We start from the raw sequence: 13,328 nt of genomic DNA on the forward strand, positions 1-13,328 counted from the left end.
ATATTTATAAAAATAAGGGAGAAACCAACTCACAAAAAATATAAAACCAACTCACATTAGAAGATGAATTTGGGGGGTGTCTGGGTGGGTCAGTCGGTTGAGCGCCCAACTTCATCTCAGGTCATGATCTCACGGTTCATGGGTTTGAGTCCTATATTGTTCTCTGTGCTGACAGCTCAGAGCATGGAGCCTACTTTGGATTCTGTGTCTCCCTCCCTCTCTCTCTCTGCCCCTTCCTCACTTGCACTCTCTCTCTCTCTCAAAGCTAAATAAACATTAAAAAAAAAAAAGATGTATTTGGAACTTTGTATAGTCTCCAGTGTGCTGACCTCAAGGGAGAAAATGGTGTCCTGGTTCAAGACCTGTCCCCTTATATTATATAAATAAATACACTTTAATAAGTAAATACTCCCACAGTGATACAATATAATTATCTATAGAGAGAAACATGATTATCTGTATTTCATTACTCTCTGTTTTTTCACCCTTGACTAGGAATCTAAATGAATCTAAATGAATGCTCAGGCCTATGGATATATAGTGGGGAGGAAAATTGTTGATTGGCAAAAGTCTTAAGGAGGAAGGTATGTATTGATAATTTTCAAAGATTGTTGCAGGGATATCTGGGTGGTTGAGTCTGTTTAAGTGTCCAACTCTTGATTTTGGCTGAGGTCAAAATCAAGCCCTACTTCAGGCTCTGTGCAGACAGCCTGGGACTGCCTGGGATTCTCTCTCTCCCTCTCTCTCTGCCCCTCCCCCATTTGCATACTCTGTCTCTCAAAATAAATAAATAAATAAACATTTTTTTAAAAAGAAGATATTATGCAGAAAATTTGCATTTTTGTTTGAAGGAAAAAAAACATTCTTTCTTGAAAAAAGTTTAGATTGTTATGCCCAACATGTCTATGTGAATATATAGACAATGTTGTAAATACAAGATATAATTGGTGAGCACAAAGAATTTGAATGGTACTTTATTACACACACACACACACATGCACACACACAAACACGCACACGAAATAGTTAACATTTCTAGTCTTTACAATTTAATATTTTTCTTTCCTAGATTTGTTGGGAAGATGGAAACAGGAAATCTAACAATTATCAAGGATTTTGTCCTTCTGGGACTTTCTGGATCAGCAGAGCAGCAACATTTCCTATCTGTGCTCTTCCTATGTATGTACTTAATCACTATATCAGGCAACATGCTCATCATCTTGGTTGTGGGCTTTGACTTTCACCTCCATTTACCCATGTATTTCTTCCTTAGTAACTTGGCCTTTGTTGATATCTGTTTTACCTCGACTACTATCCCCCAAATGATAGTGAACATCGTGACTGATACACAGACAATCTCTTTCATAGGATGCCTCAGCCAGCTTTTCTTCTTCATTTCTTTTGTGAATATGGACAGCCTTCTTCTCTGTGTGATGGCATACGATAGGTATGTGGCAATTTGCCGCCCTTTACATTATACTACAATTATGAATCTGCACTTTTGTGTCCAGCTAGTGGCTGGGCTCCGGATTGTCACTTATCTCCATGCCCTCGTACACACTCTCTTAATGGCACATCTGTACTTCTGTGCTTCCAATATCATCCACCATTTCTTCTGTGATCTCAACCCTCTCTTGAAGCTCTCTTGCTCTGATATATCCCTCAATGTGATGGTTATTTTTATAGTGGGAGGTCTATTTGCTCTCACTCCCCTTATCTGCATCCTCATATCTTATGGACTGATCTTCTCCACGATCCTGAAGATCACATCTACTCAGGGGAAACAGAAAGCTTTCTCCACCTGTGGTTGCCACCTGTCAGTGGTGGTGTTGTTCTATGGCACCGCCAGTGCTGTCTATTTCACCCCCTCCTCCTCTTTTATCCCTGAGAGTGACACCTTGTTAGCCATCATGTATACAGTGGTGACTCCAATGGTAAATCCTTTCATCTACAGTCTAAGGAACAACGACATGAAGAGAACACTTCAGAAAATGCTTTGTAAGGATTTACACTTTTAGCAGCAATCATGAATACTTAATGGCTGAATTAGACATCATGAATATGGTAATAAAATGTGCATTCATGGGTGATCATAGTAACAGTAATAAAAGCAAATAACAGCTAATAAATGTCTCTGTCATGCTGGAAATGATGATAAATGCTTTATATAGATTATCACATATAATCCTCAGAGTATAAAAATTAGATAAAATTATAAATCCATCTTTCAGATATGGAAAATGAATTTCAGGGAAGTTATATAGTGTGTGTATTGCCCTACTTTGTGAGTAAGGAATCTCTGGCTCCAGTACAAATATATTCTTGTGAAAATTATCAGTCTCTGTGATAAATTTCACAAATATCATAGATTAAGATAAACCATTCTGAACTTGAAATTTTATGAGTCCAAATTTAAATAAGTAGTCATGGACACAAATACTAGCTTCATAGTAAAGTGGAATGGTAAGGTCCTTGCATTCCTAATTTATAATGCAAAGTAAGGAATGCACATTCACATTAAAAATAAACAAACAAAGCTGGAGTGATGACTTGTAACCTTCAGTTTTATCTAATAAGAAAGGATAGTTGTTTCATATTTGTGTAGTAAAATATTATCTTTCCCAAAGGTTATCTCAATCCCTTATGACAGTTTTATGTGTAGAAAGTTGCTTAGGGTTATAATTTTGCATAGAGAATACTATTAGGGTTTGGTGATGTCTGTTTTAGGATTTCAAATATCATACAGGTAAATTCTGGACTGGTGTCCTTTACCATGTTGACCCATCAGATATTACATTACCAATAGTTATTTTTCCAGGAATAAATAATATTATACTCTTTATTCTACAATTTTTATTAGTTGTTAGTTTTCTTCTCTTTATTAATTTGTGTTTCATCAGTGTTCAATCCTTAAATCAATTGTTGCAGACTCAGAGTAAAGGTCTAAACATTTAGCAGTTTCCCACAACCAAAATAGTGACCTAACCCAAGTTACTTGAATTCTTTCTTTTGCAAATATCTAAATAGCCAGCTGAGATGGAACAGCTATGTAATGGAAAATTCTATATCCTTTTACCATAAACAACTTGCAAGACTTTACCTGTCTGATGATGAGCTTCAGCAAAATTGACACAAATGGCAGCACATAGGAGGGATCAGTAAGGAAGAGGGAAATGATAGTGATGGGGGGGGATGGAAGTAGATATGCAGCAGTCTACACCATAGATCATGAATCTTTCTTAGACCAGATCAGAAATTTAAAAGTTGGGGACTCCTGGGTGGCTCAGTCAATTGAGTATCTGACTCTTGATTTTGACTCAGGTCATGATATCACAGTCCATGAGTTTGAGCCCTGTATTGCTTTCTGTGTTGACAACAAAAAGCCTGCTTGGGATTCTCTCCCTCCCTCTCTCTCTGTTGCTCCCTTCCTCACATATGCTCTCTCTCTCTCAAAGTAAATAAATAAGCATAGAAAAAACAAGGAAATATATAGGTAAATTTGCACAAAATTGTAACCTGGTAGCATGAACTGGGTGTTTTATAATGCATTTGGTATCCTTCAAACTTTCCATAGAAACCATAATTCCACTTACCCACTAGGATAAATAAAGTGAACTCATGAGAAATAAAAATTTTAGTATCATATTTCAGTAGTTTAAAGGATATAGGTGATTGCAAGACACAAGAAAAGCATAAAGCCTCATAAAATGGGTGCAGCTCACCAGACCTTCTTTATCCTATTAAGATGGACTATGAGCATGACATATGTTTCCATTTGTTTGTATTATCTTCAATTTTCTTCATCAATGTCTTATGTCCTCAGAGTACAGGTCTTTCCTGTCTTTGGCTAAATTTAGTCTTAGGTATTTTATTCTTATTGATGTCAATAGGATAATTTTCTTAATTTCTCTTCAGGCTTCTTTTTATTTATATATAGAAAAGCAACAGATATATATAGATATAGATATAGATATAGATATAGATATAGATATACATATACATATACATATACATATACATATAGATATATATAGATGTAGATGTAGATATAGATATAGATATATAGATATATAGATATAATTTTTGTAGGCTGTAACTTTACTGAATTCATTTGCCAGTTCTATAGTGCTTGGGGGATTCTTTAGGGCTTTTTATGTACTATCATGTGATCTGTAAATAGGTAGGTTTTACTTTTTCTTTACACATTTGGTTGTGATTTATTTATTTATTTATTTAGTCTGATTGCTGCAGCCAGGATTTCCAGTGCTATGTTGAAGAAAAGTGCTGAGAATGGACATCCTTGCATTGTTTCTGATCTTAGAGGAAAGCTTTCAGTTGTTCCCCATTAAGTATGATGTTAGCTGTTGGTGAGGATATGAAGAAAAGGGAATACTTGTGTACTATTGGTAAAAATGTAAATTGATTCAGCCACTATGGAAAACAGTATGGAAGTTCCTCCGAATATTAGGAAAAAAAGAAATACCATATGATCCAGTAATTTCACTGCTGAGTATTCACCCAAGAAAGCCAAAACACTAATTCAAAAAGATATTTGCATGCTATGTTTATTGCAACATTGTTTTATTATGTTTATTACAGACAAGATAGGGAAACAACCTAAATGTCCATCAATATGTGATTGGACGGAGAAAATATGATATATATACACAATAGAATATTACTCATTGATAAAAGAGCATAAAATCTTGTCATTCACAACATTGATGAACACAGAACGTATCATGTTAAGTGAAATTAGTTGGACACAAAGACAATCACCATATGTTGTTACTCATAATTGGGATATAAACAACGAAACAAAACAAAGGCAAACAAAAATAGAAACAGGCATGTACAGAGAACAAACTGGTGGTTGCCAGAGGGGTGGGGATGGTGGATGAGCAAAATATCTGAAAGAGATTAAGCGGTACAATCCCCTTTTATAAAATATGTAAGTCACGGGGATGAAAGGTATAGCATAGGGAATAGAGTCAATAATATTGTAATAATTTTGTATGGTGACAGATGGAAACTACACTTATCATGGTGAGCATTGTGTAATATATAGATTACACACAATGTTCACTGTTGTATCCCTGAAACTCATGTATATTAACTCTACTTCAAATTAAAAAAAAATAAAAAAAAAGAAAGAAAGAAAGAAAGAAAGAAAGAAAGAAAAAAGAAAACCATGCCATGACCTACATGTAACATATGATGTCTCCAAATCATACTTGATGGATATTACCTTGCACAGAAGGAGGTACTTAGATCAAGAAACTGCTCCACTCAGTATAAAATGACTATATAATTGGTACCTATGTTTCAGCATCCTTGCCTACTTACCCATTAATTCTAAATTTATTTACCATAAGCAATCCAGAGAAGTGGGATATATCCTCCTAAACACATTCCATAAGTAACACTTTTAGTTCCCTTTCTGCTAGAAATTACTGTCAGAAGATCTCATTAGATCTCATTAATTACAAAAAAAAAGATTTGATCTGGTTATTTCTTTTTACATGTGTCATTAGAAGAGGAAAGATTAGGGGCGCCTGGGTGGCACAGTCGGTTAAGCGTCCGACTTCAGCCAGGTCACGATCTTGCGGTCTGTGAGTTCGAGCCCCGCGTCGGGCTCTGGGCTGATGGCTCAGAGCCTGGAGCCTGTTTCTGATTCTGTGTCTCCCTCTCTCTCTGCCCCTCCCCCGTTCATGCTCCATCTCTCTCTGTCCCAAAAATAAATAAACGTTGAAAAAAAAATTTAAAAAAAAAAAAAAAAAAAAAAAAAAAAGAAGAGGAAAGATTAAGCACAGACTTACCTGCTAACATTTCCTTCCCAGCCACTCATAAGATTGGGCAGATGAGGAACCATAGATGTCACAGATAATTGTTTGAGTGGTTGTTTTACTATAGGATGTGAATATAGATACCCCAGAACATTTAAGAATGACAAGGAAGTTTTGATAAAAAAATAAATAAATTGTTCCTTCTTCCCTAATCTCGTAGTTTTTATTCTCTATACTGCTACCACTGTACTGTTATAATTTATATAAAAAAGAGAAGACTGAATATAAACTAAACAAACCATATACCACTTAAAAATGAGTTAAGTTTTATCCCTTGAACTTTCATCTCATTTTGTAACAATTAAACAAAACATGCTTGATAAAGAAATAGAGAAATATGAAAAATTCAAGTTCTGGAAGTATAGCTATAAAAACACTCAAGAACAGAATAAATGTAAAAGCTAATTAATTAAAGCAAATACAAATACCATGTGAAAATATTAAGAAAAGGTTAGACTATAAATGTGTTCAGTGTTCAGTGCTTTTATTAACTTATATTTCACAAAGAAGAAAGAGCCAATTATATCATATTTTTTCTAAAATATTGAAATAGTTATAAATTCTATTGATAAATTAAGAAAATGATCTGCAATACATATACATCTAAAGCGGAAGCAAGGAACTATAACCTATTTCAGAAGTACCCTCATTGTGGGATCTAGCATAATTTATCTGTTTATAAAAATTTCGTGTTCTAATAGGCCCAGGCATCTAAGAGGTTTTTTTTAGAAAATTTCACTGCAAAGAAATATAAAAAATTTTCTCTCTTTCTGTCTCTCTATCTGCCTTTCAATATATAATCCACTGATGTTCATATAACTTATTTTTATAATAAAATTAAAGAATGTTTAAAGTGTTCTTAATATTTATTCAAAATGGATAAAAGACAATATTCCAAGCTTTTTAATGTAGATATAAAAATGATAGTGTAAATCCTATATGTGGACTTGAAAAATGCATATCACATATTGTTTTGTGAAAGAAAATAGTGCATTAAAGAGCATGTAAGGATTCATATCATCTTTGTAAAATATGTGTGTGCTCACACATTTATCTATATTTGTATGTTAGAAAAATATAAAATATATAATGCAAAATATAATAAAGTAATTAACTCTGGTTATTGGGATCATCAGCAATTTTTACAATTTTCTTCTTCATTTCGTTTGACTTCAGATTGGATTGTGTTTTTTTTCTTTACATACCATAAAATCATCTCTTTTCTTTTTTTAATTTTTTTTAACGTTTTATTTATTTTTGAGACAGGGAGAGACAGAGCAGGAACAGGGGAGGGTCGGAGAGAGGGAGACACAGAATCTGAAACAGGCTCCAGGCTCTGAGCTGTCAGCACAGAGCCCCACGCGGGGCTCGAACTCATGGACCGTGAGATCATGAACTGAGCCGAAGTCGGCCACTTAACCGACTGAGCCACCCAGGCGCCCCTAAAATCATCTCTTTTCTAATGTTATTTTCCATCCACTCTTTTGTAGAAAGCATCTTCTTCATTCACACAGAATAACTTCTAGATCTTGGAATCTGTCATTATGCATTAGTCTTTTCTGGCTATCATATACTTTCTCTCCTTATAATTCAGTAAAAACAATCTTACCTTCCTGTATTTCACCCTCCAAAATTAAAGTTTTCCATCTACCAGTAAAATGCCTTTGATTGCCATGTTTCTTTACATCTATTGGCTTCTGTATTAATACTCATCACAGAATTTTTCACACTAGTTCTAGATATTTTGTCTCATCTTCATATGTTCGTGGCCTGGAATTTTAAGTCTTTGGTCATAATTTTGTATTTAAAAACTTTCCTTGTTGTAAACATTATTGATTTGGTTTTCCTTTTTTTTTTTTTTTTTTTTGGTAGGCCCCCTAACAATAAAGTTTCAAGCCCTTTGTTACATAACTGTTTTTTCTTCACAACTAAGTAAATATAAGTTATGGAAAGACCATTACCCATATCTATAGAGATGCATTTCAGCTGGTATTGTGTTCAGCAGGATGTCCCTATACCCTAGTGACTTTTACCAACATACTCAGCAGATAATCCATGATATAGCAATATTGTTGCTTCAATTATTATGGGAAGAAAAGGTGTTGGTAAAGTTACTTATTAGCACAGGAAAAATTTGTAACTAGAGAATAGAATTTGTTACATTGTGCCATGTTTCAGGCAATATTTTAATATCACAGAAGTGAAATATATGTGTAAAATTACATTAACATTCTATTAATCCAAATAGCATCCATTTGGGCAGAGCAGTGTGGATCTGATTCTAGATATTTCTGTATGCAAAAAGTGTGATATCACACTGGTTTGTTAAATCAAATAAATCTGGTGGTGCCTGGGTGGCTCAATTGGTTGAGCATCCAAGTCTTGACCTTGACTCAGCCACTAAGAGTGGGGAACTTGCTGGGGATTCTCTCTCTCTCCCACTCCCTCTGATCCTCCACTTCACTGTCTCTCAAAATAAAAAAAATAAATAAACAAACTTAAAAAAATAAATCTGATGGTGAATAGCACTCAATGTTTCTGCCAGTATAGTGGATAATCAATATGGAGTCATAATCAGGAGTCTTTGTTCTTTCTTAGTATCTAATGCACCCTGGGTGTAAACAAAATCTTTGTTTTATGATACCATTATGTATTTTTATATTTGCCACATTTTATGGTTCTCCAACCACGGTGATCTGTGCCAAGGCCAGGAAAGTCTCCTCCCTCAGACATGTGTAAAATCACCCAACTCCTTTTCAGGTTGTTCCAGAGCACAGGTGGATATTCATTATCATTGGGTCAGAAATATTTTTCTACTCGCTCAACATCTGAGGGGCTTTACTTCTTTGGTTAAATACTTTATGTATATTTTACATAAAGAATAGTGCACATATCTTATGAATACAGCTGAACATATTTTTACAAACTTCACACACCCATTTTATCAGCATCTAGAATACGTAGAACAAATCACACCCCAGAACCTCCTTTACAACTCAACACTGAACATAAGTGTTATCCTGACTTCTGAAAACATCCTGTTTTAAATATTTATAGAAGATGAATGACATTTTACAGGGTACATCCTGTATGTCCAGTTTCTTGTGCTTAATATTGTCTCTGAGATTCACATCTGTTGTTGGATATAGTTACAAAATTTGCATTCCAGGTGTGATTTATAGGGTCTAGTTGTTTGAATATGCAAAATGTTTTAACAGTTTAAAGACATTTTGAGAGTGTGTAGATGATGATAGATAGATGATAGATAGATAGATAGATAGATAGATAGAATATTTGCCCTCTAATCAATTTTAAACATCCTATAGATCAAATGTGGCACATTGATAATGAAATACTGACTTTCATTCAGTGTTTTAGTTTTCTATTATTGCACATACAGATTACCATAAGCCTAATAGCTTAAAAGCACAAATTTCACGTTTTTATAGGTCAGACTTACTGAAATAAAATTATGGTGTCTCAGGGCTATGTTATTGTCTCAAATCTTTAGGGAAAAATCTGTTTCCTTGCATTTTCCAGCTTCTAGAGGTTTCCCACATTCCTTGAATCATGGGCCTCCTTACTTTATCTTTAAAAGTCAACATTGCCCAGTAAGGTTCATCTCATTGGGCCATCTTTCTGATTTTCTGACTACAGTTGAGAAAGACTCATTTTTTAAGATTTTATGTGATTACATTGAGCCCAACTGGATTATCTAGGATATCCTCTCCATATCAAGTTCTATAAATTTAATTCTATCACCAATGTCCTTTTTTTCCATATAAATAACATATTCATATATTCTGGGTACAAACATGGACTTTTGAGTATCCATGAATTGCCATTATATGACGGATTCCCAATGTTTTATTTTTTTAACTTTAATGTTTATTTATTTTTGAGAGAGACAGAGAGAGAGACAGAGTATGAATGGGGCAGGGGCAGAGAGAGGGAGACACAGAATCCAAAGCAGGTATCAGGCTTCGAGTTGCCAGCACATAGCCTGACATGGGTTTCAAACCCACGAACCACGAGATCATGACCTGAGTCGAAGTCAGACGCTTAACTGATTGAGCCACCCAGGCCTCCCATCAATGTTCTTATTTCTAAGAAAACTACACTTTACATGAAATTTCCCAAATATATATATATAATTTTTTATATTGTACATCTAGCATTTGTATAATACAAATCAATGACTTGAAAATGAGACAGATACACAAATCATTTTTCTAAGAAAGCAATATATATTTACTGTCATTGAAAATTTTCTCTGCATATTACACAAATTTTTTTTCTTCTGAAAATAGTTATTTATGATGAAAAATACCCATGTGTACAGAATTAGAACTATTAAATACAATTTATTATAATCCATTGCCAGGAGAATGAATTATGAAGAAACTCAATGCAAATACAGAACCAGTTTTTGGAGACTCAGAATAATGATGATTAAACTCAGTCCATCAATATATCTTATATATTTTTTTTACTTCAATATCAAGTAACATACAATTTATTTCAATAAGGTTCCTTCACGCTGGCCAATATTTTTAAAAATGACAGAATTACCTCAGGGCACCTGAGTGGCTCAGTCGGTTAAGCATCCGACTTGGGTGCAGGTCATGATCTTACTGCTCATGAGTTTGAGCCCCGCATTGGGCTCTGTGCTGACAGCTTGGAGCCTGGAGCTTGCTTCAGATTCTGTGTCTTCCTCTCTCCCTCTCCCTCCCCCACTCACCTTCTCTCTCTCAAAAATAAATAAGCGTTAAATTATTTATTTATTTTTAATTTTTAAAAGTTTTTAATGTTTGTTTATTTTTGAGAGAGAGAGAGAGAGAGACCTCAAGAAGGGAAGGGCCAGAGAGAGAGGGAGACACAGAATCTGAAGCAGGCTCCAGGCTCTGAGCTGTCAGCACAGAGCCCTATGTGGGGCTTGAACTCACAGAATGCATGATCATGACCTAAGCTGAAGTCAGACGCTTAACTGACTGAGCCACCCAGGTGCCCCTAAAATTTTTTTTAAATGACAGAAGTACTTCAAAGATATGACAATTTCAGTTCTGAACCATGGCACCAAAGTAAATATAATAAATTGAATCAAATGATTTTTTTTTGTTTTCCTATGGTATATAAAATTTATGTTTATACTCTAGGCTAGTAAGTGTGCAATAGTATTATGTCTACAGAAAAACTTAAATACTTAATTTAAATATTTATTGGTAAAAAATACTCACCATCATCTGAGTTTTGAGTGAGTTATAAACTTTTTGCTGGTGGGTGGTCTTACCTTGAGGTTGATGGCTTCTGACTAATCAGAGTTGATCAAGGTGGAGGTGGCTGTGGAAATTTCTTAATATAAAACAATAACAGGGGAGTCTGGGCGGCTTATCCAGTTAAGTGACCAACTCTTGATTTGGGTTCAGGTCAAGATCTCACATTAGTGATTTTCAGCCCCATGTCGGGCTCTGCACTGACAGTGTAGAGCCTGCTTGGGATACTCTGTCTCTCTCCCTCTCTCAGCCACCCACCCTCTCTGTCTCAAATATAAGTAACAAACATTTTTTTTTTAAAAACAATAATAAAATATGCTGTAACTATTGACCTTTCTCTTCATGGATGATTTCTCTGTAATAATTAATGCTTTTGTCAGCATTTTACCCACAGTATAACTTCTTTCAAAGTTGGAGTAAATCCTTTAAAACCCTGCCTGATTATCAACTAAGTTTATGTCATATTCTAAATCCACTTGTAGTTATTTCAACAATTTTCATAGTTTCTCACCAGTAGACTCCAGGTCAAAAAAAAAATTCTTTGTTCAGCAGTAAGAAGCCACTCTTTATCCATTAAAGTTTATTATGAGATTGCAACAATTAAGTAACATTGTCAGGCTTTATTTATTTATTTACTTATTATATTTTAAATTTAAATCTGAGTTAGTTAACAGTGTAATAATGATTTCAGGACTAGAATTTAGGGATTCATCACTTACGTATAACATCCAGTGCTCATCCCCACATGTGACCTCCTTAATTCCCATCACTCATTTAGCCCAGCCCCCTACCCAACACCCCTCCATCAACTCTCAGTTTGTTTTTGGTATTTAAGAGTCTCTTATGGTTTTTATCCCCATCTGTTTTTACCTTATTTTTGTTTACCTTATGCTATGTTCATCTGTTCTGTTTCTTAAATTCCGCGTATGAGTGAAATTGTATCTTTCGTTCTCTCACTGACTTATTCACTTATACACTCTAGTTCCATCCATGTTGTTGTAAATGGTAAGATTTCATTCTTTTTGATTGCAGACTAATATTAGAGTGTGTGTGTTTGTGTGTGTGTGTGTGTGTGTGTGTGTGTGTGTGTGTGTGTGTATACCACATCTTCTTTATTCATTCATCAGTCGATGGACATTCTGGCTCTTCCCGTACTTTGGCTATTGTCAATAGCACTGCTATAAACATTGGGGGGCACGTGCCGCTTTGAATCAGCAATTTTTTATCCTTTGATTAATTATATAGTAGTGCAATTTTGGGGCCACAGGGTAGTTTTATATTTAAATTTTTGAGGAACCTCCACACTTTCCAGAGTGGCTCCACCAGTTTGCATTCCCCAACAGCAGTGCAAAAGGGTTCCTTTTTCTCTGCATCCTCATCAAAATCTGTTGCCTGAGTTGTTATTTTTAGCCATTCTGACAGGTGTGAAGTGGTGTCTCAGTGTGGTTTTGATTTTTATTCCCCTGCTGATGAGTGATGTTGAGGATGTTTTCATGTATCTGTTATCCATCTGGATGTCTTCTTTGGAAGAGTGCCTGTTCATGTTTGTTGCCCATTTCTTGATTGGATTATTTGTTTTTTGGGTGTTTAGCTTGATAAATTCTTTATGCAGTTTGGATACTAACCTTTTATTTGATATGTCATTTGCAAATATCTTCTCTCATTCCATCTATTGTCTTTTAATTTTGTTGACTGTTTCCTTTGCTGTGCAGAATATTTTTACCTCGATGAGTCCCAATAGTTCGTTTTGGGTGTTGTTTCCCTTGCCTCATGAGACATGTCAAGTAAGAAGTTGCTATGGCTAAAATCAGAGAGTTTGTTGTCTATTTTATTTCTAGGATTTTAATAGCTTCCTGTACTATGTTTAGGTCTTTCACCCATTTTGAGTTTATTTTGTGTGGTGTAAGAAAGTGGTCTAGGTTTATTCTTCTGCATGTCACTGTACACTTCTCCCAACACTATCTGTTGAGGAGACTGTATCTTTCCATTGACTATTCTTTCCTGAATTGTCAAGGATTACTTGGCCATATGCTTCTATGTCCATTTCTGGGTTCTCTATTCTATTCCATTGACTTATTTGTCTGTTTTTGTGCCACTACCATCCTATGCTAATGATTAGAGCTTTGTAACATACCTTGAACTATGGAATTGTGATGCCTCCAGCTTTTGTTTTCTGTTTCAACATTACTTTGGCTATGTGGGGGACTTT

The 13,328-nt window shown here is 34.9% G+C and overlaps 1 protein-coding gene across 1 annotated transcript; it reads left to right on the forward strand.

The window, feature by feature from the left end:
• The first annotated feature begins 1,082 nt into the window (after positions 1–1,082).
• LOC125163951 (olfactory receptor 1C1) lies at positions 1,083–2,018 on the forward strand. Its single transcript, XM_047856302.1, has one exon. It carries the CDS (start codon positions 1,083–1,085, stop codon positions 2,016–2,018), a length of 936 nt encoding a protein of 311 aa, XP_047712258.1.
• Positions 2,019–13,328: the final 11,310 nt, after the last annotated feature.

This window comes from Prionailurus viverrinus, chromosome A1, assembly GCF_022837055.1.
Source record: "Prionailurus viverrinus isolate Anna chromosome A1, UM_Priviv_1.0, whole genome shotgun sequence".
In the NCBI taxonomy this organism is placed as follows: Eukaryota; Metazoa; Chordata; class Mammalia; order Carnivora; family Felidae; genus Prionailurus; species Prionailurus viverrinus.